The following is a 22,363-nucleotide window of genomic DNA, read 5'->3' as shown; positions in this document are numbered from 1 at the left end:
AAAAAAGCCACAAAACAAACAGAAGAATTGTCAATGAATCTTTTAATCTAGACCACGTCATTGGATTTCTCAAAGTGAAAGAATGTATGTGAGAAGCATAAATGCCAGAGTTCATCAGCACAAATCTGTTTCTTGGGAAATAGATCTTCAGTTTATATACTAATCAAAGACTGCTTTTCTGAGGGGAGAAAAATAGCTAGAAAGTGTAAGAACCTGCTGTTTTATGTAAAGCTAATACTTCTTTTTAAATACTTTTGTTTTAAATAAAAAGTACAACATCCTTGTCTCTGTTCTGCTCTGTCCCATCACTCCCTTCTACTGTCTTTTCCTTTTCACTCTTCTAGATTTATGTAATGTGCAGGATGCATGCAAAGCTGAGGGTGAGAGGTAGTGGGAGGGAGGATGGCACAAATTGTCCTTTCTTCCTAAAAGAACTGACCTGCTGCTATCAAACAGATACTATTTTCTCTGGGTAAATTCCTCCAGGAAAGTAGAAAAGGAGGGCTAGTAGGCAGCACCTTTAAAAATTTGCTCATGTCCAACCAACCTGAGGTTGCACAGCTTTAGAAATACTGGTGTGGATGAAGTCTAGTGTTGCTGGCTTTACTGAAAGGAAACCTCCTTGATTTTCCAGCTGATTGTTCCTGCTGCTTTCTCTTCTACAGAAATAATGCACCAGCTTAGCAGTAGCTTCAGATATCTGCTGAACAGTAGCAAGGGGGCTAGTCCTGGTTGGAGTTCATGATACTAATGGATGTGTGGATACAAGCCTGAAAAAGAGGAGTGCTGGGAAGGAGTAGGCTCCTGTTTCATCTGATAGCAGTGCTGGTTTCTTACGTTGAATTCACACCTTTTTCATGAATTCATACTTCTGTGGTAACAGGAATGTTTTCTGAGCTGATGAAAGAGAAAACTGTGTGCTTTGAATTGTTTCATGATTTATTTTGTAAGCCTGTCTAAAATTTGAAGGTACAGAGAAGTGCTTAATGATGATTAGTGGTTTGTTTTCTAAACACATGTGCTGGAATATAGCTGGTGATAGAAAAATTAATAATTGATCGGAGTGGCTTCATTTTATAATTTTTTTATATTTTATACTATATCATGTTAAGTTACATATGTATATATATGTTCTGAGAAATATTTCTGTGAAATAGTCATTTGTGTAACATATAACATACATGTTGAATGCTGTTAGCCACTGAAGGAGAGGACTACCTCTTTTCCATGTTTATGTTGTTCTTCTACCAATCTAAAAGGGTTTTTTTTGCAACTGCCTCAGTGTAACTTCCCACCTGATCTGAGGTTTTGAATTAAAGATCTTTATTAGTTTAAGATGCAGTATCCTTCCTGTGGCATTTGAGGGCAGGAGGCATCATCAGGATTCTTGAGAAAGATTTAGCTTTAAGAACAAAGCAATGGTAGGAAAAAAAGTTTTCAAAGAAAGCTTTTAGATAATCTTTGTTCATATTAAAAATGGGAAATACCAAAAAGTGCTTGCTTTTAGGTTTAGTTTGAAAATACTGTGGAAATCTGTAATTTGAAATTGGGAAGAGCGTTGCCAGCAGGTTGAGGGAAGTGATCATTCCACTCTGCTCAGCCCTGGTGAGACCACATCTGGAGTGCTGAGTCCAGGTCTCAGCTGCCTAATACAAGAGACATGGACAGACTGCAGTTGAGTCCAGTGCAAAGCCATGAAGATGATTAAGGTCATAAAATGTACAATATAGAGTAGAGTAGAGACTGAGAGAGCTGGGGCTCTTCAGCTGGAGAAGAGCAGGCTTGGAGGGAATCCTACAGAATCCTCCCTGATGGGAGGGAATGGAGAAGAAGGAGCCAGACTTCTCAGTGGTGCCAGCTGACAGGACAAGAGGCAATGGGCACAAATTAAAATACAGATGATATATAAGAAAATGTTGTGGCTTAAGCCCAGCCAGCAACTAAGGACCACATGGCTGCTTGCTCACTCACTTCTCCCAGCCCTGGTGGGTTGGGGAGAGAATCAGAAGAAAAAGGTAAAAACTCATGGGTTGAGATAAGGACAGTTTAATAGGACAGACAACACGAGGAGAGAAGAATAATAATGGTAATGCTAAAAAAAGAGTATATAAAGCGAGTGATGCACAACGCTTGGAACCTGATGCTCAGCCCATTTCCAAGACGTGATCCCTCTGCATCCAACCCTACCAGTTCCCCCAGTTATATACTGAGCATGACATCATATGTTATCAAATATCCCCTGGGCTAGTTCAGGTCAGTTATCCTGGCTGTGCCCCTTGTCAGCTTCTTGTGAACATTAACTCTATCCCAGCCAAACCCAGGACAGAAAAAAAGTTGAGGTTTGTGTTGGTTTGGTTTTATTTTAATGGTGAGGGTGGTCAAGGACTGCATGTGTTGTCCAAGGAGGAGGTGCTTTCTCCATCCTTGAAGATGCTCAAAACCCATCTGGATGCTCAGCAATTCTGTGATACACTCCAGAACATGTGATAACAGCAAACCTGGTCAGCCTCAAGCCAGAATGAGGCTTCAAACCAGGTTAAGGCATAGTGACCTTGAAGTTTGTTTTTTCAATTTATTTTGAGCTGCAGTATCAAACAATTTAGGCACACAGTCATTTTCAACTCTGAGGTAGAGAAGTGTGGTTTTGTTCATTTATGAAAAACATCAAGGGTTGGCAAAAAAAGTTTTATAGAAGAATGGGAAACGGAATTGACTAATAGAATATTTCTAAGTGGCAGCAAGGATAAAGCTGAATGGTTTTGATATGTTGCTTATGAAAGATCATAATATTACTTTTTGCAGCAGTAAATGATATGGTTCATTGGATGCTATTTCCAGTTCTATTTTTATGTTGCTAGTAGATTAGAGGCTGTTCTGGAGAAGCAAACAATCCTACATGGGACAAAAATGAGACTTTTTTTTTTTCACACACAGTGTAACTATTTCATAAATTTTAAAGTAGATCTGATCTTTAAAACTTCTCTTTTCTTAGCTGTTGAGTAAGGACTAGTTACATTCATTATATGCACCAGGGTTTAAAAAGTTTGGAAGAAAGATGGTATATTTTCTTTCAAAAATTCAGCGGTTCATATAGACAGAAGTTGCAAGCATAGGTCTCTTCCAAATTGCGTAGTGAATGTTTTTGGTAACTTTGTATAACTCAGAGTGGATCTGTTTTAGTGCCTTTTTACTTGCTTGGTAAAGTACTTGCTACGGGAAGTCTAGTTTGTAACAAGATGTGAGACCAGTTGGGAAGTCAATTTTGGTATCAAATGTCTGTCCTGTGGTCAGTGTTACCTATTAAGGAACTAGAATTCTTGAAAATGCATGTTTAGCAAGAACCACAGCATTTGTTATTTAAACTAGAATGGGTACTTCTCTATACCCAGGAAGTAGTTTGCCAGTGGTCAAAACCAGTTAGTGGAGGAAAGCGTGTGGTATTTGTAGAGCAGAGGTTTACATTCCCTTTTAATGATAGATCAACTGGCTACAATCTGAACAAAGTATTCAGTTTCTAGTGAACTGTTTTAAGCCCCAAAAAGACTGAAGATAAATAGAGACTAAAGTCTTACTAGTCAGAGTGTCTCATGTTCTAATATTTTACAGGTTGTGGGCTTTTGGCAGTGGTGAGAGTGTATTGTGGTCATGTAACTTCATTTAACACATGTCTTAGTTTGTTCAGTTACTGGTTTATATGACTGAATCAGCTGTTGTTCAGAGTGCAAAAACTAAAATTGGTACAGGTGCTGAAAAAGAGCTGCTGTGATAAAAGAAATTTCATTAGTTTTCATAATATCACATGCAGAAATAAATGACTTATCACTTATGACTACTTTGAAAGACTCTTTATCAAACAGTATACTTAAAAAAAAAGGCAATATTAATCTTACTTTAACCCACTATGCGCTAGAAGCTCAAATGTCACATCTAGTTTTAGCTATGTATTGAAAGAAATTATCTGGCACAGATGGGTGCTATTTACAGGTGATCTTATTAAACTTGTATATTGTCATCTTTTATTGTGTGTGTTTGTTATCTTTGTGATGCATATCTACCTCTACTGCACAAAAGCTGCTTTGCTAACTCAGAATGTTTATCTAGAAGCAACAGAAGAAGTTTCACTGGACAGTCCAGAGAGAGATCCAATACTTTCACCGGAACCTACTCCCGCAATCACTCCTATAACACCTACTACGTTAGTAGCTCCCAGAATGGAATCAAAAAGTGTAACAGCCCCTGTGATTTTTGATAGATCCAGAGAAGAGGTATGTAGTGAACTTCTAAATTCCTTGTTTGTTTTTTGAAATTTTTTCTTTTAAAATTACAGTACTTAAATGTTGACTCATGGGATCATCCTTTGCTAAGGAGAAGGATGTAAAAGAAATCTGTTTACTTTGCGTATAAAGTTTAGTGTGAATTTGACTCATGAAAATACCATAACAATTCATTACTTTGGTGATTATACTGGAGACCTGTAGTGTAAGGAGTAAGAAGTTCCATTCCTTCAGAATAGATACTGTAAAAGTGTATGTAGGAGCAAGCAGTGAACTTGATACAAGAGAATTGTTAATCATGTATAACTACTCATGTTAGCATGTTACAGGTTTTAACTTGGATTTCTGAAGCTGTTGTTAGTAGGTAAATGGAGAAAGCAGTTTTTAGCATTATCCTGCACGCTAACAAACAGCTGAGGCTAATGGTACTTTTAACATTGCTATTTACATTTGGCATTCCATTCAAAGCCTGGGCATTGCTAAATGCCATTCATTCTGGACTGTTCTCTTACTAGACAGTGGTTCTGCTAAATGAGTTTGCAAACAAGACTTGTCTGTGAGTCGATGGCTGCTTCCCCAGATACCACAAGATGGCATTTTATTCTGAGTTTTACCCCCTTCAGCCCTGGTACACGGTCCCTTCTGCCATGGTGTTTCTTAAGATCTCTGTTTTTATCAAACTTATGATTATTATATGAAAGATTTAAAAACTCTGCATGATTAGAGCTCAGGCAAGTATCAGAAAATTCTCTATCTGTTACTTTTCTGTTCCCAAGTTCTTCTGCTACAGATGATATTAATAAAAAGGAATATCTATCCTTTGATTAGAGGCATATAGAAACATTGCAAATGAAAGTGGGTTTTGAACCATAGTATCTGCTGGCATTGTAGGAGATACAATGAACATACCCCTAAGGTAAGTATTTCTAAAATTTTGAGGCCAGCAAGTCCTGAGAAAAGTCTGCCATACTAAAAGCTTTTGCAGGAAGACTTAAAACTAAAATCATAGAATAGGCTCATTTAGGTTAGAAAAGGCCTTTAAGATCATTGAATCCAACCGTAAACCTAACAGTGCCAAGTCCATCACATGAATTTTGTTGCAGTGACAATCAATGTTAGATATTATATTCATTTAACATTGGATGGTGAGTCTGAAAGGGGTTTTTAATCATACAAACATACTGACTTTTCCTTCTCCTTCCTCTTATACCCTTACCCTTGTAACCATACATAGTATGAATGCATGTTACCATGTTAAATACGGCATATCTTTTTCCTAGATTGAAGAGGAAGCAAATGGAGATTTGTTTGATATAGAAATCAATGTATCAGACCCAGAGAAAGTTGGTAAGTTCTTTGAGCCTAGTAAGTCAGATGGTAGACTGTCTTTTCCCTTGAAGACTATTTTAGCATGATTTCTTATTTAGGTATCTTTTGGCAGTTTTTAGTATATAAAATGGAAAGCTGTTTAATGTATGTTTTGGAACAAAAAGCGTGTGGAGGGATTAAAGTAACTTGCTTTAGGATAAGTATCTTAATTTTCTTACAGGAGATGGCATGAATGCTTATATGGCATACAGAGTAACAACAAAGGTAACTAGTGCAACAAATATTTACAGATAACTTTGTATCATAGCTGAGTAGATGGATCAATAATGCATAACAATGTTTTTTTTTTTTTAAGACATCACTTTCCATGTTCCACAAAAATGAATTCTCTGTTAAAAGAAGATTCAGTGATTTTCTTGGTTTGCACAGCAAATTAGCAACAAAGTACATGCATATTGGTTACATTGTGCCTCCAGCTCCAGAAAAAAGCATTGTAGGTAAGTGTAGTTCCTGTAAGGTTGAATTTCAGCATGTCATTTAAGTACTGTAATACAAATTAAGTATCTTAATATCTGTTTGGCTTGTAAAAGAAATACTTTTCTGCATAAGTATTACTTCTTATCTGTTGGTCCAACCTATTAAATATTCTTCCTGTTCTGTATTTTAAAAAAGTTCAGGTTAAATTGGAAACATATGTACTGGCCTCTTCCTAACTCAAACCAGTGTTGATAATAAGAAGGACATTTGTCTTGATACATAGCCTTCTGTTTCTTATCTGTCATTCTTTCTTCACTGTTGCCCTTCAAGAGCTGATTAGTCTATCAAAACAAAGAACTTAAATGAAAGCATATTTTTAACTTGTGCTGTTATCAGTTGCCTGCAATATACAGAGCTTCATACGTACTCCACCTCTCTAATACTTTAGTGTTTCTTTTGGTCATGGTGAACACTAAAACCTCTAGTCAATTCTTCGAAGTTCTAATTCAGAAAACACTTTTGAGTGATGCTGTGAAGGATCAGAATCTTTCTTCATGAAGTAAGAAGCATGCCTGATGCACTGAAGGACCTTCAGTTTTATGAGCTCTAAGTAGTAGAGGTTCTTTCAAAATAGCTAAACATTTAAAACAGTAAAACCTGTTGAAGTCTTATGGCTTACCCATATGAATAAGTGATTGGACTCTAAAATGCTGTTTGATATGTAGGGAATGGCAGGACTTTTTCTTCAGTAGTTTAGCAGTCTGTAAAGCTAATCAGAGCAGCAGCTTTTGATATAAGTAGGCATCGGCAGTAGATGTAGGCAGCAGAAAGCTTTGGAAAATCATGCTTTTAATTCTGTGAAAAAGCACTGCATTTTTCAGTCTGTAAGATTGAAATTTGATCTGAATTTTTAGTAGTTCTTGAAAGTAATGTATGATTCTGTAGTAACCAATTTTTCATGTAACAAAAATAAGTTTAATTATAAATGCTAACAGGGCTTATAAAGATAGAATGAGACTTCTAGTCAAGTCTTTTGGATGATACAACATTTAAGACATTTATGGCAGTGTGCAGTTACATGGAAATATAGTACTTGCATCACAGTCAAATTCATCTGTAAGACAAAGCTTAGACTGGTTTGAGGTACCACTTGAACAAAAACAGCATAAATATTGATACACCTGGAAGTGTGTGAAATGGTGGGACTTATTGCAGTGTAAGCAAGCACTGGCTGTCACCAGATCCTTGCATAGAGACTTAGTTAAGCTGCAGTAAGTGGGGAAAACTCACGGACTGTGTAGCACATTTTCTAAAGAGCATGAAATTCTTGCTTTAAACTTGAACTTCACTGCACAGGTGGCGTTTAGTTCTGTCCAAAAATATGTAGTCCATACATTTCTAATTCTGGAGAAAATAAGGGATTCTAGGATGATTTAAAATGAGGCATCTTAAAGCAGAGATCTGTCAAAACGGCTGAAAGTAAGATGACATATTGTGTTTACATTACATGTGTTTATTTTAAAGTCTTAATACAAAATATCATACATTCAGTGTTATGCAGTGTGTATTGTACAAAAGTCCTTAGTCTGTTCATTCTGTTACACTGTTGATAACACCTGGAGTTTTAAGGTCCAACTTCATTTTGGTGATGGGTGGGAGGAGCTGACATTTCAGACTCTAGCCACAAATTGAAGTGGTCAGTTACTGACTGTGGAACAGAATAAAACTGAGTCAGTGGTGACCTAGAGTTGGACATTCATCCAAACAGCCTCATTACTTAATATGTTTGCTGGAAAATCACGCTTTCTGTTTCTAAGAAAATAATCTATGAAGTCATAGATCATTTCCTGTGAAGGATTAGAGCACTTGGGCTACAGAAAGTGCCTTTACACTTGCTTTTAAATAGGCTTATATTAGCAGAGAAAGAAACCTGACATGATATCTAGAAATAACTGGCAATATGACAAGTTGGGAATTGCTCATATTGGTCATTTGATTACATATTCATTTTTTTCTCTATGAATATCTGTAGTAATCAAATGTGAAGGATCTTTTGTTTTAAACTGCAGCATTTCATGCTTTCTGCATTGAAATATTAATGAGTAGTAGTACTCTAATGCAAAAAGATGAGGCATGTGAATTACCTCACCTTTGTTTGAATACTTGAATCCTTGTACTTAAATACATATTCAATTTTACAGATAAACTTGTGGATTTACAGTTACGTTAGACTGTATAGTATACCTTTGAAAAAAATGCTGGTCAGATTTATTTTCATCACGTTACAGAGAAGGGAAAAACTAAGACTTCACTAAGAGGTTAAGGGTCCCTCCTTGTTCCTGTAAAGATGCTGTTTGTCCCCTCCGTGGGTTACTGTGTGAAACTTCCAAAGACAGAAGGGAGATCGGGTGAGGAACAACTTTGGGGGATGTTGACCTGGCAGGTCACAGAGTACATACTCAGCGTCTCAGACTTTTAGCTGCAGAGGCACAGAACTAAGAGAGCAGGAATATGTTATAGGTGGAAATAAGATGTTTGGACTGCATCATAACATACCTCTCCTATGTTTTAGAAAATAAGAATGATTATGAATGTTCAGTGTTTCATGGTGTGTTTGATAGGACTCAGGTTCCTAAAATCCCTTAAGTTTGGGTCTTTAGTGTGAAAAATACTGACCTCAGTCTGGCAGTTTTAGAGCTATTCTGTTGCTGAATTATTTCCCATACTATGATATGTAGCTCTGGCTCTCCTATCGTAATTTTTTGGCTGCTCTTGACTTGGACAGAGGAAGTGATATAAAGCTGCATACATTTTATTTTCCATTCAGTTTGTAGTTGTTTGTATGCTTCAGAATTTCCATAGCTGGTTAGTTTGCCTTAGTTGACTGAAAACCTCCTCTTAGTCTTAGAACTTTTTAAAAAAAATAGAATGAAAATATTGGTAATAAACTTATCAGTTCATAGGCTTAAAACCTGAGATTAATTTTCCTTTCTGCTTTATTTGGGTAACTCCTTTCTTCTGAACATGAGTGACCAGTAAGACTCTGATCTTCATTTAGATTATCTTCATAAATGCAAATTAAAGTAGTTTTGTGTAACTTTTAGTCACAATTAATATATTACAGGAAATTTCATATTTCACAGAGCTGCTTCCACAAAACCATGCAGCAAGTAATGTTGATGTTTTTTGTATTCCTTTGTAGTGTTTTTCATTGTAATTTGACTTGAATACATAAAATTAGGTGAGCTTTATCTTCTAATCACATCAGTTATGTTAATGATTTATTTATGATAAAATAAAATCAGTATGATGCTATTTTCTTCAAAGGCATGACCAAGGTTAAAGTAGGCAAGGAAGATTCTTCATCTACTGAATTTGTAGAGAAAAGAAGAGCAGCTTTAGAAAGGTAATGTATGTATCTCACTAAAACTTGTTTAACCTCATAATGACTTGTAATATACTACATGGGCTCTGTAATTGGTGTCTGGGTCATCTAGACTTAGCTGAATTCTGGAGACTGTATGGAACTGCCAAATATTTGTGTAGAAACGGAGTATCACAGAATCATCTACGTTGGAAAAGACCTTGAAGATCATCTAGTCCAACCATTAACCTAACACTGACCTTTCTCAACTACACCATGTCCCTAAGCGCTATGTCGACCCTACTCTTAAACATCTCCAGGGATGGGGACTCCACCACCTCCCTGAGCAGCCCATTCCAACGCCTAACAACCCATTCTGGAAAGAAATGCTTCTTGATATCCAGTCTAAACCTTCCCTGGTGCAACTCGAGGCCATTACCTCCTGTAGTATCGCTTGTTACTTGGTTAAAGAGACTCATCCCCAGCTCTCTGCAACCTCCTTTCAGGTAGTTGTAGAGGGCGCTGAGGTCTCCCGTCAGCCTCCTCTTCTCCAGACTAAACAACCCCAGTTCCCTCAGTTGCTCCTCGTACGACATGTGCTCCAGACCCTTCACCAGCTTCGTTGCCCTTCTCTGGACACGCTCGAGTCATTCAATGTCCTTTTTGTAGTGAGGGGCCCAAAACTGAACACAGTAATTGAGTAGTTTCCATTAATAATGGGAAATGTAGCCTTATTCATAGAGAGGATTCTAGAGCTAATTCTTTTCAAACTGGCTGATGCTTAAAATTAAGATTGCAGAGATTCAGTAAGTAAAAATTTCTTCATCAGCTTACTTGGGCATTTAGGGTTTAAGGAATTAAGGCACTTCAGCAGTATACCTGTTCCTTAGAAAATCAGCTGTTGGGTAGGGAGATGGGTGAAGGAGACCTTTAGTCACTTGAAAGTAAAATGGCCTTCTAACGTCTTACAGTACCTTGATGTAACTAGGTGAATTTTGATACAAGAGATGTATCTCTGTACCCAGCACTGCCGTACAACTAATATTGTTCAAATATCTTTGCCGTGGAAGGGTACTGTCACTGATATGCTACATCTTTTCCTGCTGTTGACATGACTAGTAAAGCCTTTAGAAAGCAACTAGTAGAACTTACACAAGTATACCGCCTTAATTTTGTTATGATTTTATAAAATGCCCGTTGCTGTGATACACTTGCATCATATGAGAACAATACACCACATAACAGTTTCAGTTAAACTAGAAAATTAACAGAAGTCAAAGGTTTTAGATTGTATGTTGAAAGACGTATCTAACAGATAATGTATGAAGCTCTTGAACTTCTGGAATTCCAGAGCCAATCTTAAACAAAAAATATCACTTCAGAATTCCGTTGCTAGTATCTTTCCATTTCCTAAGTAACAGAAGAACATCTGAAATTATATTGAACCCCAAAATACTGATAGGTTATTCTGTCTTAGTTATCTTTTACTGAAAATTGGCATATAGCTTAACATTTGCCCCTTAAACTTGTGCACGGAAGTTACTGAAGTTGTTCTGTCACTTGGAGTGAAACTGTGAAACATGTTTTCGTTATACAACAAGTCTATCGCTAAAGGAGTGGTGCTGTCAGATACAAGGCTTGGAATAACAGGTGGGATTAGAGTAATTGGGCTTAGATAACTAAGAGATACTTCCACAGAACTTCAGGTCTTTTTCTGTAATAGAGATGTCTGGTTTCTCTCTTGGTTGCTTACTTGAATTAGAAAAAGTTTAATTCACAAGCTTGTGTGCGTGCATTAAGTGCTGCTTTTTCATTTATTTGTTAAAGGAGTTCATTAGCGTACCACTTCTAGTGGATGTTGAGCACTCCTCCCATACTGGGGAATGGAACTCTCGGGACTTTTGGCAATGTTGGGAAGGCTTCACAGTATATTCCATTTGTTTTTTTCAGAAAGACTATATCTTATCTGTCAAAGAGCAACTTTTTCATCATGACAACTTTAGCTGTCTTTTCAGAATGAAAAAATTACCTACCTACCAAGATGGTCAAATGGTATTTAGAGGTATTTTAGGTCCTGTTGCTCTTGCCTAAACCTGAGGAAAACATATTAATGTTCCCCAGAAAGTCAGACCAAAGAAATTTGGTTCAATTTGCTCTTTATTGAACAGAGAACTATGAGGAAAGTGGGCAGGAAAGCAACGTACCTTGTTAATCGAGTTCACTAAAATTTATGCTCTAAAATAGTGAACTTGCATGCTACAGGTCTGCCTGCCAGTTGTCCTCAAGCACATTGCCGGTTGTCTCCAGTGAAAAAGTTAGAAGTCTCCCTTGGAGTAAAGGCAGATTTCCAAAGAAAAATCTCTTTGGCTACTTGCCACGTTAACTTTAACTTGTACTTGCTACTGAGTATAGAACAAGCAAGGAAGAGTTGAGCAATCTAATGTATGAAATAGTTTCAGAAGAATAGAAGGAAAAATAAGGATCTGGTGGCCATACCTAGTGGAGGATGGAAAAAATACATTACATTTACAATATCAATATACTCAGACTTTCAGTTAAAAGTTCCAGCCCACATCACTTTCTAGGACAGTTTCTAAGCAATTGGTGAATGTGACAGGGCTATTCTGGTATTTCGCAGCTGAGGCTTAAGCAAAACTAAAGCTTTGCAAGTAGTAGATTTTGCTGTTGATAGTATTCTGTCACTGCATCTTAACTGGTAATAACACATACTTTGTTATATTCCTGTGATCTTTTGAGGTACTGGATTTCTATAAAGCATTCATGTAAATGTCATACTTTCTGTTAATATGTAATGTTAAAATCAGTTATGACCAACTTGCAGCAGTTTTTAGGGGAAGAATGGAATTGAAATTTCTCTCTTTGACCCATATTTGTTCAATCAGCAGTTTTTGGATCTAAGCAGAAACATAAAAAATTGTGAAGGGAAGGAGTTGCATTGTTTTTTGGTGGGGTGGTTTTTTTTTTTGGGTGGATGACTCCTTTAGAATTAATATGGATTGAAGGCTTTAGTCTAGCCAGCAAACAAATAAGTCATATCTACAACATAATCAGCTCACCTCTTCAAGATTTTCTTTAATCTTAAAATAAGTCAGCCAGAATTATCTGTAACAAAAAGCCTGTCCACTGCACTGTACAAGAATGTTTAAACAAGGTCATCTATTTTTTTTCTGCTGTAAATTGGCTGTTATTAGAGGAGGAGAACTTCACTCAGCTGTTGAAAATATGAAGTATAATATTTTATCACTGTGCAGTGTACAGTTATGCCACGTCCCACCTTAAGGAGTTTCTGGTGTAATCAAATGATGTTAGAAACCACTGCTCACACCTTTGTTATGTTGTGGTATGGTACGCATGGTATTTACTTTCAGCCAGAAGTTCCAGGTTTTGTGGCAGCCTTACTGGAGTAAGGCTTCAGTGAATGTTTCAATGACTTAGTGGTCCTAGCTTGTAACTGTGTAAGACTTAGCCTGAGTGTTTGTTGGAGGAAGGTGACAGAATGCGTAAATCTGGTTTGAGGAGTCAGCAGAGAGGCAAAGGATTGAAGGGGTATGGAGACTGAACTATCATCTGACCCTTCAGAAATGACTTTTTAAGAGTGTTCAAGCCCCATTAGATAATGAGGGAGGTTATGCGCTGCATTGTACCTGTTCTTTAGATGAAGGACACTTTTCAATGTTGTCAGTCATATTAAATCTGTTTTGTTACCTAATACTTTAATTTTAATATCATAGGTATCTACAGCGAACAGTAAAGCACCCAACTTTGTTACAGGATCCAGATTTAAGACAGTTCTTGGAAAGTTCTGAGGTATTTAAGTTCTTTTAAGTTCTATTTGTTTTTAGATAGGGTAACCTACAAAGCAATATATTCTCTTTGTATTGAGATCTAATCCTCTAAATTCATATGAAATTAAATTGGATTGTACCTTTCATGGGACAGAATGGCAGAGGCTACTTAATGGTGTGCCACTGCCTCTGATAAAACTTAGAGTAGTAGTGACCAAAGCCTAATTGCTTGCTGTTCAGTGACTTCTCCAGTGAGTTGGTCTGTCCAGTTCAGAGTGAAGCTTGTCATACATGGTGAAAATCCATAATTGATGTTACTGATTGTTAAGTAAGATCCAGAATTAAACTGGCTTGGAAGCATCTCTCTTGCCTCTAGGAGTCCAACTTGAGGTGTATTGGTAGGATAATGTGAAAACGCTAGCAATGCTGGTGGTCAGGCTAGATGTTTTGTGAATAGACAACTTCAGCTATCCGTGCTAGTAATCTGGCACCTTTCACAGTATTAAATATATTGTTAAAGATACATAATATCTCTTTATACATGTGCATAGTGGATTCACTGTAATACTGAACTGGTTTTTGACCAATGTCAAGATCTTGGTTATACTAATAAGTCACAGAGACCTCACTACTGACAAAAGCATCGTTGGTAGATAACTTTCAGTGGATTTGTCAATGCTGCTGACAGACAAAACATCACATGAAGGGTAGATGGTCAGACACAGGGACCACCTTGTATGACATATCCAGACTAGCCTGAGTAAAAATATCAATTAAATTTAAAGTTTGTTAACTTACCCCAGAGGATTTCTAAGTACCTAAACAAATACACAGTTCTCTTGATACGCATGAGTTAGGTTTTGAAATCTGCCCTATACTAAAAAGCAAAAAGACATCAACCTTTTATAATCAGCACACAGTGCAAATCTTGCATTACAATTAAATGTTTTGCAGAATTTCTTTCATTTAATTTGTTGTAAATCTAAGCTTTTCTGTTCTTGTAGTGGCACTTTGTTCTCTGTAGCATATAGGTGGCTAGTTAGGACCTTTGGCTAGTTCATAATAACTTTGGACAAGTGGGTTGTTTGTTCCATTTAGCTGTAGGGATATAGAAGAAAAGTAAATAGTCTATATTTTTAAGTTTTCCTCTTGAGAATGTAAAAGTAGTAAATCTGAGAAATTAGATTCCACTATATTGAAACACATAGGAGTAAAGAAAACACTATATCCTTTTCTTTCCCCCTTGTGCGCAGTTAAACCTCCATCCTTTTAAGCAGTCTGTTTGCCCTTATTTGTCATTCAATTCCAGCTGCCGAGAGCGGTTAACACCCAGGCTCTGAGTGGAGCAGGAATATTGAGGATGGTGAACAAGGCTGCCGACGCTGTCAACAAAATGACAATCAAGATGAATGAATCGGATGCAGTAAGAGCTGATTTTTTGGCTTGAATAATGAGACGAATTAATGAACCTCAACAATTGCATTTTAAAGCTGTAGAAGTAGAAAATGGGTTATTAATTTGCTTATTGTCTTGAATTCTTAGCTATATCAGTTGACCACCCTGGCAGTATGTGGATAATTTGCTTCTTTAAAATCAGAAATGTTGTCAGTAATCTAATTTGTAATGCTTGAGTCTTTCATCTTTTGTCAGTGGTTTGAAGAAAAACAGCAACAATTTGAGAATCTGGATCAGCAACTTAGAAAACTTCATGCCAGTGTTGAAGCATTAGTCTGCCACAGAAAAGGTAACTTTACTTTTATGTGGCTGCATGAACTGAGGTGCTTAGAACTTTAGGAAATGGTGGTGAAACAAGAGCTTAGTATGCCAGAGCTCTTACCTATTTAATAGTTATACAGTATATTTTAATGCAAAAATCTTCTAATTGTACCTTTTAGTTTAAACTGCTCTAGCATTTTTGTATACCTGGTTTTAATCTTAATTTTAACCAGAATATCTATCATTCCTGAAGTTACCATATTGATTTATCATAATTTTTTTTTCTTGCAGAGATTGAATATCATACATAGCAAGTGATTCTACTACAGTAGATATCCATAGATGTATCTCTAGGTCTCATGGCAAGAGTTATTTCCTGAACAAAAAGTGGCTGCATATATCCATTTAAACATCTTTTGTCTTAGTATTGCTCTGTTAACTGAGTTTGAGCTCTTAAACAGGAATTTACTATTCTTAATTCGGTCCACATAATGATACATCATCAAGCTACTGTTAAGGTAAACTTTTCTGGAAGGATACATAGTCTCAGGATATCAGCTTTTGTTTTACTTATTTTAGAAAGAAGTAAAGCCTGTAAGTTTATACTTTAGTCACCTGTGTTGCTCTTTTGTCAAAGATTGTTTTCCATCAGATGATTTTTTAAAAAAACAAAACACCAAAACTTTGATTTGTACTTCAAGGAAGACCATAAATGTGCCTTCTGACACTACTGTATTATGTGAAAATAGGGGGTCACCTTTCAGCTCTACTTTCAAAAGTACATGATGGTGTACAATATGGTTTCTCATAACTCTATCAGGAAGTACTCTCTGTAGTAAAAAAATCTTTGGCCAGATGTCCTCAAGATTAAAAAGTATTTTAAGAAGTAATGGAAAACAGAAGTGTTCGTTTACTGTTGATTTGACACCTGCTCATAGATTTGAAGAAGTTTTTATTTGTTTGTTTTTAAAGAGTTGTGTAAGGGTTTTAAATATCTGAAGACATTTTGCTTCTACAAACATTTCTGGTGTTCTGATGATTCCACAGAAGTGACACAGTTCCAAACAAATCTGCACTTTTAATCCTGACGTAATTTGGATTAAATACTCGTTCAAGGGTCCTTCATAGGACTTAATTTTTTACAGGATGACTTACATGGGATTTGATGAGACAATTGCCCTAGTATTTGTTAATAAATAAGCTCAAAACTTTACCTTCATAGGTGCCAGCCATACTGGTATGTGTATTGTGGTTTTATTCCTCTTTTAAGGCATGTCAGAATGTGGCAATACATTACATTTAAAGGTACTTTAGTCAACAGAGCAGTCCAACAGAAATAAATTCCCCTTATGGGGGTGGTGGTTTTGTGAAGTAGTTGGGGTTTTTTCCACTCTGAAGCATGGAACAACTGTGCTACAGACCTGTTAAAATTGTTTTGAATTTGCTCTGTAGGTGACTTAGCTTTTGTTTTGTGGGCTTGCATTTTCTCTGAACCAGGCAGTTGGATAATACTGAAGTGACAGTTTTTTCCATGTCTTTTGCTAGACAGAGGAAGCATTAACAGACTCAGCAAAACATTTACTGATGGAGAGGGTTATTTTGTGCAGGAGTTTGTCTCCCTAAATGTGGGTTCACAGTGATGTCCTTGTGTATCTTACCATGAGCTTTAGGAAATACAGCATATATTTTTCAGTTGGTGAAGTTAGGGCTGAAATAGGGCAGAGGTCTCTGCTCTACTGATCTGTGCTGCAGAGTAACATAACAAATTACATTGTACTGAGTATTACTCCTGTGTTTCAGAGCTTTCAGCCAACACAGCTGCGTTTGCTAAAAGTGCTGCCATGTTAGGTAACTCTGAGGACCACACTGCTCTATCTAGAGCTTTGTCTCAGCTTGCAGAGGTTGAGGAGAAGATAGATCAATTGCATCAAGAACAAGCTTTTGCTGATTTCTATGTGTTCTCAGAACTGCTTGGTGACTACATTCGTCTCATTGCTGCAGTAAAAGTGAGTACTACTAGGAAAAATACTGATTTTTGTATTTAAAGTCACATTCCTCAACTTGTAGATTTAGTGTAAATGAATGTGTGCATTTTCAGGTCATAATACAGAGAAGACTAAGATTTTGCCTGAAGTTCCAGCTGAGTAAAATGAATGTATCCATGATCAGTTATTCCAATGATAAAAATGGTTGTGATGAAAAATGGGAATGGATTAGTATAAGAGACAAAATGTAAATGGTGAATGTCATCTACTTTGAGCAGTACTAATTGTGTACAGTATTTGGGACACCATACGCTACTGTGTCTATACTGTACTTGTTTCTTTCAGGTTACTTATTTTTACAGTATGCTTATCAATCTTTTAGAACATAATTTGACCATATTTGATAGATAGCCAGTAGTTTCTGTAAATAAGAAACAAATACAGTTTGTGGATCTGCATCTCATTAAAGAAAATACTCAGTTTTGGTTTAAGTCATGCTGCACAGCATAATTATGTTTTGACACGGCAAGGGGTATCTATGAATTTTATCCAGAAATATCTTTGAACTTGCCAAGTTGGTGGGAGTATATATTTTTCTTTTTATTTTCTTTCTTTCTTTTTATTTTAATATCTATACTTTAATTCTACTACCTTAGTCCATGGCTAATGAAAATGTATTGCTGAATATGCCTGTAATCCATATGCATGAAAGGTTTGCTAGAATCTGCATTTAGAGAAGTATTGGCACAATAGAGCACTTTCTAGTGGTTGTTCTGGTTGTGTTTTGATGAAACGAGGACCATAATGGTTTGGGCCGCTAAGATGTCTGCTCTGAAAATGCTTCTTGAATACTGTTATTTGTTGAAAGATACTGAGCTGTGCAAGCATGCTGTCAAATGAAATGTAAAAAGACGTGGTAGACACAGTGAGGTTTCTTTGAGTTGTACCTGTTCCAGTTTTATCCAGAATTACCTTTTCTTACTAGAAATTTAGATAGCTCTAACAATTCCAGTTGTTTAATAAGTTTGTGTATCCTTACAGGGTGTGTTTGATCACCGAATGAAATGCTGGCAGAAGTGGCAAGATGCTCAAGTCACTTTACAAAAAAAACGTGAAGCTGAAGCAAAGCTCCAACTTGCCAACAAACCTGATAAATTGCAGCAAGCTAAAGATGAGATAAAAGAGGTAATGTTATCAAACATTATTTTGGAGGTCAGACTTTCTGCATTAAGTCATTCATTCTGCTTTAATGCACTACTTTATACCATTTTTATTTACAAATCACTCATTTGCTGTTTTCCATATTTACTGAAATTGTTAAAAGGAGTTTATTTAAAATATTAAATGTGTGCAATTGTTACTCATTGTAAGATCTGTAAGGCAGTTAATGCTGTCTCTACAGAGTCTGGGAGATGGGAGGAGGGGAACACGGGCAAGTTAATGCTTTTAACTGTTAACAGATCACTTGGGTAGGCAGAGGAGCATCTCTTGGCTTCTAAAGCTAAAATCCAGCTAAGACAACTAATAGAGAACTGTTCCCATGTTTTGCTTAATTATACAGCATATCTACCCATATATATATATATGAGTGTATATATGGTGTAATTTCAGTAAAAATAAATCTTAACATGTTGAAGTGTCATAATTTATACACTTTTTCTATCATGCTTCACTAAGGAAATTCAAGAGGTAGGACAACTTAATTATTTAACATTAATGCATTCTAATTATGCACCAGTATTCTTCCATTAAATAATGGGAGAACATCATTGTAGATTTCAAGCTCTTACGCAGTTACTTTGTTTGGCTTCCTCATTGATCACTAACCACATGCTGCTTTGTTCTTTCTGCCCTTCAATATATTTTGCATCTGGTGTTGAAGTTACTCATTAACTTGGCTTTCTTTTTCTTAAGAAAGGCCTTTGTTGACTGGGAAACTTAGTGTCAATCTTGTGTGACCACATTCTTGCTGGTTGCCTCTCTTGATGTCACCCATCCATCCACAATACAAGTGAGCTGGAACTCCTTGTTGAAAATACTTCCTGAGTGTTGGATGTAGTAGAAAAATAGTGATCCTTTCTCAGTCCCAATATTAAAAGAATTAATTATGTTGTTCCTGAAGGATTTATTTTTCCTACTTTATTGGATAATTAGAGAAGGTTGTTAGTAAACCCACAATTTGAATGTGATTGAAAGTTATTGCTGCCATTGAAACATGTTCAGAGTTGCTGAATTCTGTAGTAGTAGTCCTTCTGGCAGAGAAATTGCAGAGTAGAAGCCTACCCAGCTTGAGCTTTGTCCATGACTCGCTTGCATTTTGCAGATAAAAGGCCAAAGAACAGTCCTAGAAATACCTTATTGAATAAGGAGGAATTTATCCTTGTCAGAAACTATAACATGGCAGACTATTATCCAGTGATAATTTGTATGGGTCCTGGCATTTGGGCGTGATGAAACTGGGATGTTAGATCTATTAGGCCTGTAGAGGCTTTCGCTAAAGTCTCAGGCACCTCTAGTTGCTGAGGTAGGGAGGGCACAGAGGCAGTCTTAATCTACCCTTCCCTTGGCTGAGTTTTGTATTGTTTCAGTTAATAGATAACTCTTCGGGCTGTTCTGTGAAGGACATCCTATTATGACTTATTGGATAGCTTCATAATGTGTATCTGAAAAGGCAATAAGAGGACTTTGAATAAATATCAACTAAAAAATATAGAGAAATTTGTTGGAACATAGATGATGTTCATCTCTTATCACCATAGTAACTTGACACTGCACCACAAAATGCTTTTGTGAGTAAATAGCACCACTGGGTTGCTAACAGGAATATGCTATATTGAAATATGTTGCTTCCCTGCTGCCTTTTTCTGAGAAAAATAAGTGTTACTGGATATATTGACTGCGTGACTCAGTATGTTGAGATTAACAGATAAAATTGCATTTTAAATATCTGTTAGCCTGAACGCATCTGAAGTGTGAGGCTGATAGCTTTTTTTTCATAGTATATCTACACAGCTAGCTTAAATCTAACAATATAATGTGTGTAAAATAGTTATAAGATAATGTAGATGATGATGATATCTATTATTGCATAGCTGGATATCTTTTCCCATAAACTGAGGAGAAACATAACCTAGTGTCATGTATTGTTACATGAATGCCATGCTCTGAATATGGCAAAACCCCACAAGCAACATTGCTTCCTCTGAATTTTCCTTCTGTGCTCATTTTACCTGCAGTAACTTCTCTACTCCCACTTTCTATGAAAACAGATCCCACTGAACAGGAAAGCATGTGCTTTGGCTCACTTAAGCAACATTCGTTCTTCCTGGAAAGCCAATAAACAAGTCCTCAGTAGCTTATCATCTGCAACAGAAATATGATAGAGATAATCATATACTTTACCATAGCCAGATATGAAGATTTAGTCATCTCTTCTGGGATTAGGAAACTAACTTTTGAGACTTTTCCACACTTGGTTGGTCAGGTAGTCACAGAAAGCTTTCAGATTTAGATTTCTTTCATAGTGGGGTTTGTAAACCGAATAGCTGGTACAGCTTTAGAGATCCTTTTTCTAAAGAATCTTTTAAAAATGTTATTAAGTGTTCCTTAATAGCATTACTAAGATATTTTTACATTTGAACTAGAGATAGCTTTACCTTAGAGATACCATTATTTTAACTAATCTGATCATATCCTACTATGCAAGTTGTTACTTTGAAATTGTTATTGTAAGATTTTCCCTTGAGTATGCTGAAAAACCAAATAGATCCTTTTCAGTTCTTGAATGACTACCACTGATATACTAAAGTTCAGATACTGGTAGACTGAATGGACAACACAAAGTCTTATATCTGCATGTCTTTCCTTTGCCAGTGGGAGACAAAAGTTCAGCAAGGGGAAAAAGATTTTGAACAGATCTCCAAAACCATTCGCAAGGAAGTGGGAAGATTTGAGGCACGTATAATTTTGTCCAAGTAAATGACACTTTTACTTTAGATGATATTGACATTCCAAGTAACATTGGTTAAGAGGTTAATATGCCGTGATTTATTTATTAACAGAAGGAACGAGTGAAAGACTTTAAAACTGTTATTATCGAGTACTTAGAGTCATTAGTGCAAACACAACAGCAGGTAAGATAAATTTTAAGTTTTGTACAAGTTAATATTTAATATGTTCAATATTAGGTTAGTTAAAAAAAGACAGGATTTAAGTATAGCAGTTTCTTATATAAACTATTTCTAGTCTGTACTATATTGGAGAATAACATAGTGATTGCAGTTTCCTAGCTATTGCTGTGCTCCCTTGCACAGCTCTAATTCAGGGAAGCAAGGGTAAAGCTCCCTGAGGTATATGGGCAAGTGGAGGATCTTGTCTTCTGAAACTGAAGTAATACTTTCACTTATAGATTGGAGTAAATTGTAAAGAATATGTACTTAGACTTACTGGAGAAACTTGAATACTTAAATCTTTACTGATCTTTTTAAAAAGTATAAAATTTTACTGAATATTTTAAAGCAGTAAAACAGTTTCCAGTGACTCAGAAGTAAACCTTGTTCCCAATAGACTGTCTGGAGTCTTTCCTTTGTTCATTTCTGGGAATATAACCCCTCTGGCTTTGCTTAATTAAAAAATAAAAAAAGGTGACCTTGGAGGTAAGAATAGTAAACTGAGCTAACAAACAAATTCTGTGTAACTGTATTCTGTAGCATTGTGTTCAATGTGTGGTAACAACTCCGTTGCTGTGAGCAGATTTGTGTATTTATTATTTGTATTTTTTCTTGCATTATGTAATAATGTGGATAGATGATACAAAGCACCTATGTTCTTTGTCTGGTGGAGACAAGTTTACAAGAGGAGGAAAGTATATATGTTTCTTTTTCAACATTTAGTACTTAATAATGAGTGTTTTTCCCTTCTCTTTAAGCTAATAAAATACTGGGAGGCATTCCTACCTGAAGCCAAAGCCATTGCCTAAAAGAATATTCCAAAAGACAAGACAGTCTGGATGTTTGTCCTGGATAAAACTAAATTCCACAGTGAAATCATTTTAAATCATCCAAATAAACCACTATATATTTTATGAATTAACATGTGGCTTTTTTATATACTACAGCATTTTATTAACAAGCTGCATGTCCTGACCCTCTTTGAAGTGGACTGTGGCATGATGTTCTGCAATACATTGCTGAATTGAACACTATTGTGTCTTAATACTTGCACTAAAATGTGCACTGCAAGGCCAGAAAGCTGATATTTTTGTTCTTTACAATACAATGTTCTGTAGTATGTTTATCTGATCTTTATGAAACAAATTTAATTGCATCGATTAATGTTCACTTAAACATTCCTGTACAAAATCATGTTTTTGTGATTACAGTAATAAAGGGATGTACCTTGTGAAACATTAAA

At 36.2% G+C, this 22,363-nt stretch overlaps 1 protein-coding gene across 1 annotated transcript in view; it reads left to right on the top strand.

The window, feature by feature from the left end:
- Window positions 1-22,363, top strand: part of SNX2 (sorting nexin 2) — a 34,980-nt gene extending 12,617 nt beyond the window's left edge. The window contains exons 3-15 of the mRNA XM_074813826.1: window positions 4,102-4,265; window positions 5,555-5,621; window positions 5,824-5,867; window positions 5,959-6,100; window positions 9,408-9,486; window positions 13,197-13,272; window positions 14,560-14,673; window positions 14,901-14,994; window positions 16,767-16,972; window positions 17,993-18,136; window positions 20,825-20,905; window positions 21,013-21,084; window positions 21,879-22,363. Of these exons, the coding sequence (XP_074669927.1) occupies window positions 4,102-4,265; window positions 5,555-5,621; window positions 5,824-5,867; window positions 5,959-6,100; window positions 9,408-9,486; window positions 13,197-13,272; window positions 14,560-14,673; window positions 14,901-14,994; window positions 16,767-16,972; window positions 17,993-18,136; window positions 20,825-20,905; window positions 21,013-21,084; window positions 21,879-21,929 (1,334 nt within the window). The 3' untranslated portion in view covers window positions 21,930-22,363. The remainder of the gene's footprint in view (window positions 1-4,101; window positions 4,266-5,554; window positions 5,622-5,823; window positions 5,868-5,958; window positions 6,101-9,407; window positions 9,487-13,196; window positions 13,273-14,559; window positions 14,674-14,900; window positions 14,995-16,766; window positions 16,973-17,992; window positions 18,137-20,824; window positions 20,906-21,012; window positions 21,085-21,878) is intronic.

This window comes from Strix aluco, chromosome Z, assembly GCF_031877795.1.
Source record: "Strix aluco isolate bStrAlu1 chromosome Z, bStrAlu1.hap1, whole genome shotgun sequence".
Lineage (NCBI taxonomy): Eukaryota > Metazoa > Chordata > Aves > Strigiformes > Strigidae > Strix > Strix aluco.
This window is presented reverse-complemented; position numbering and strand designations above follow the sequence as displayed.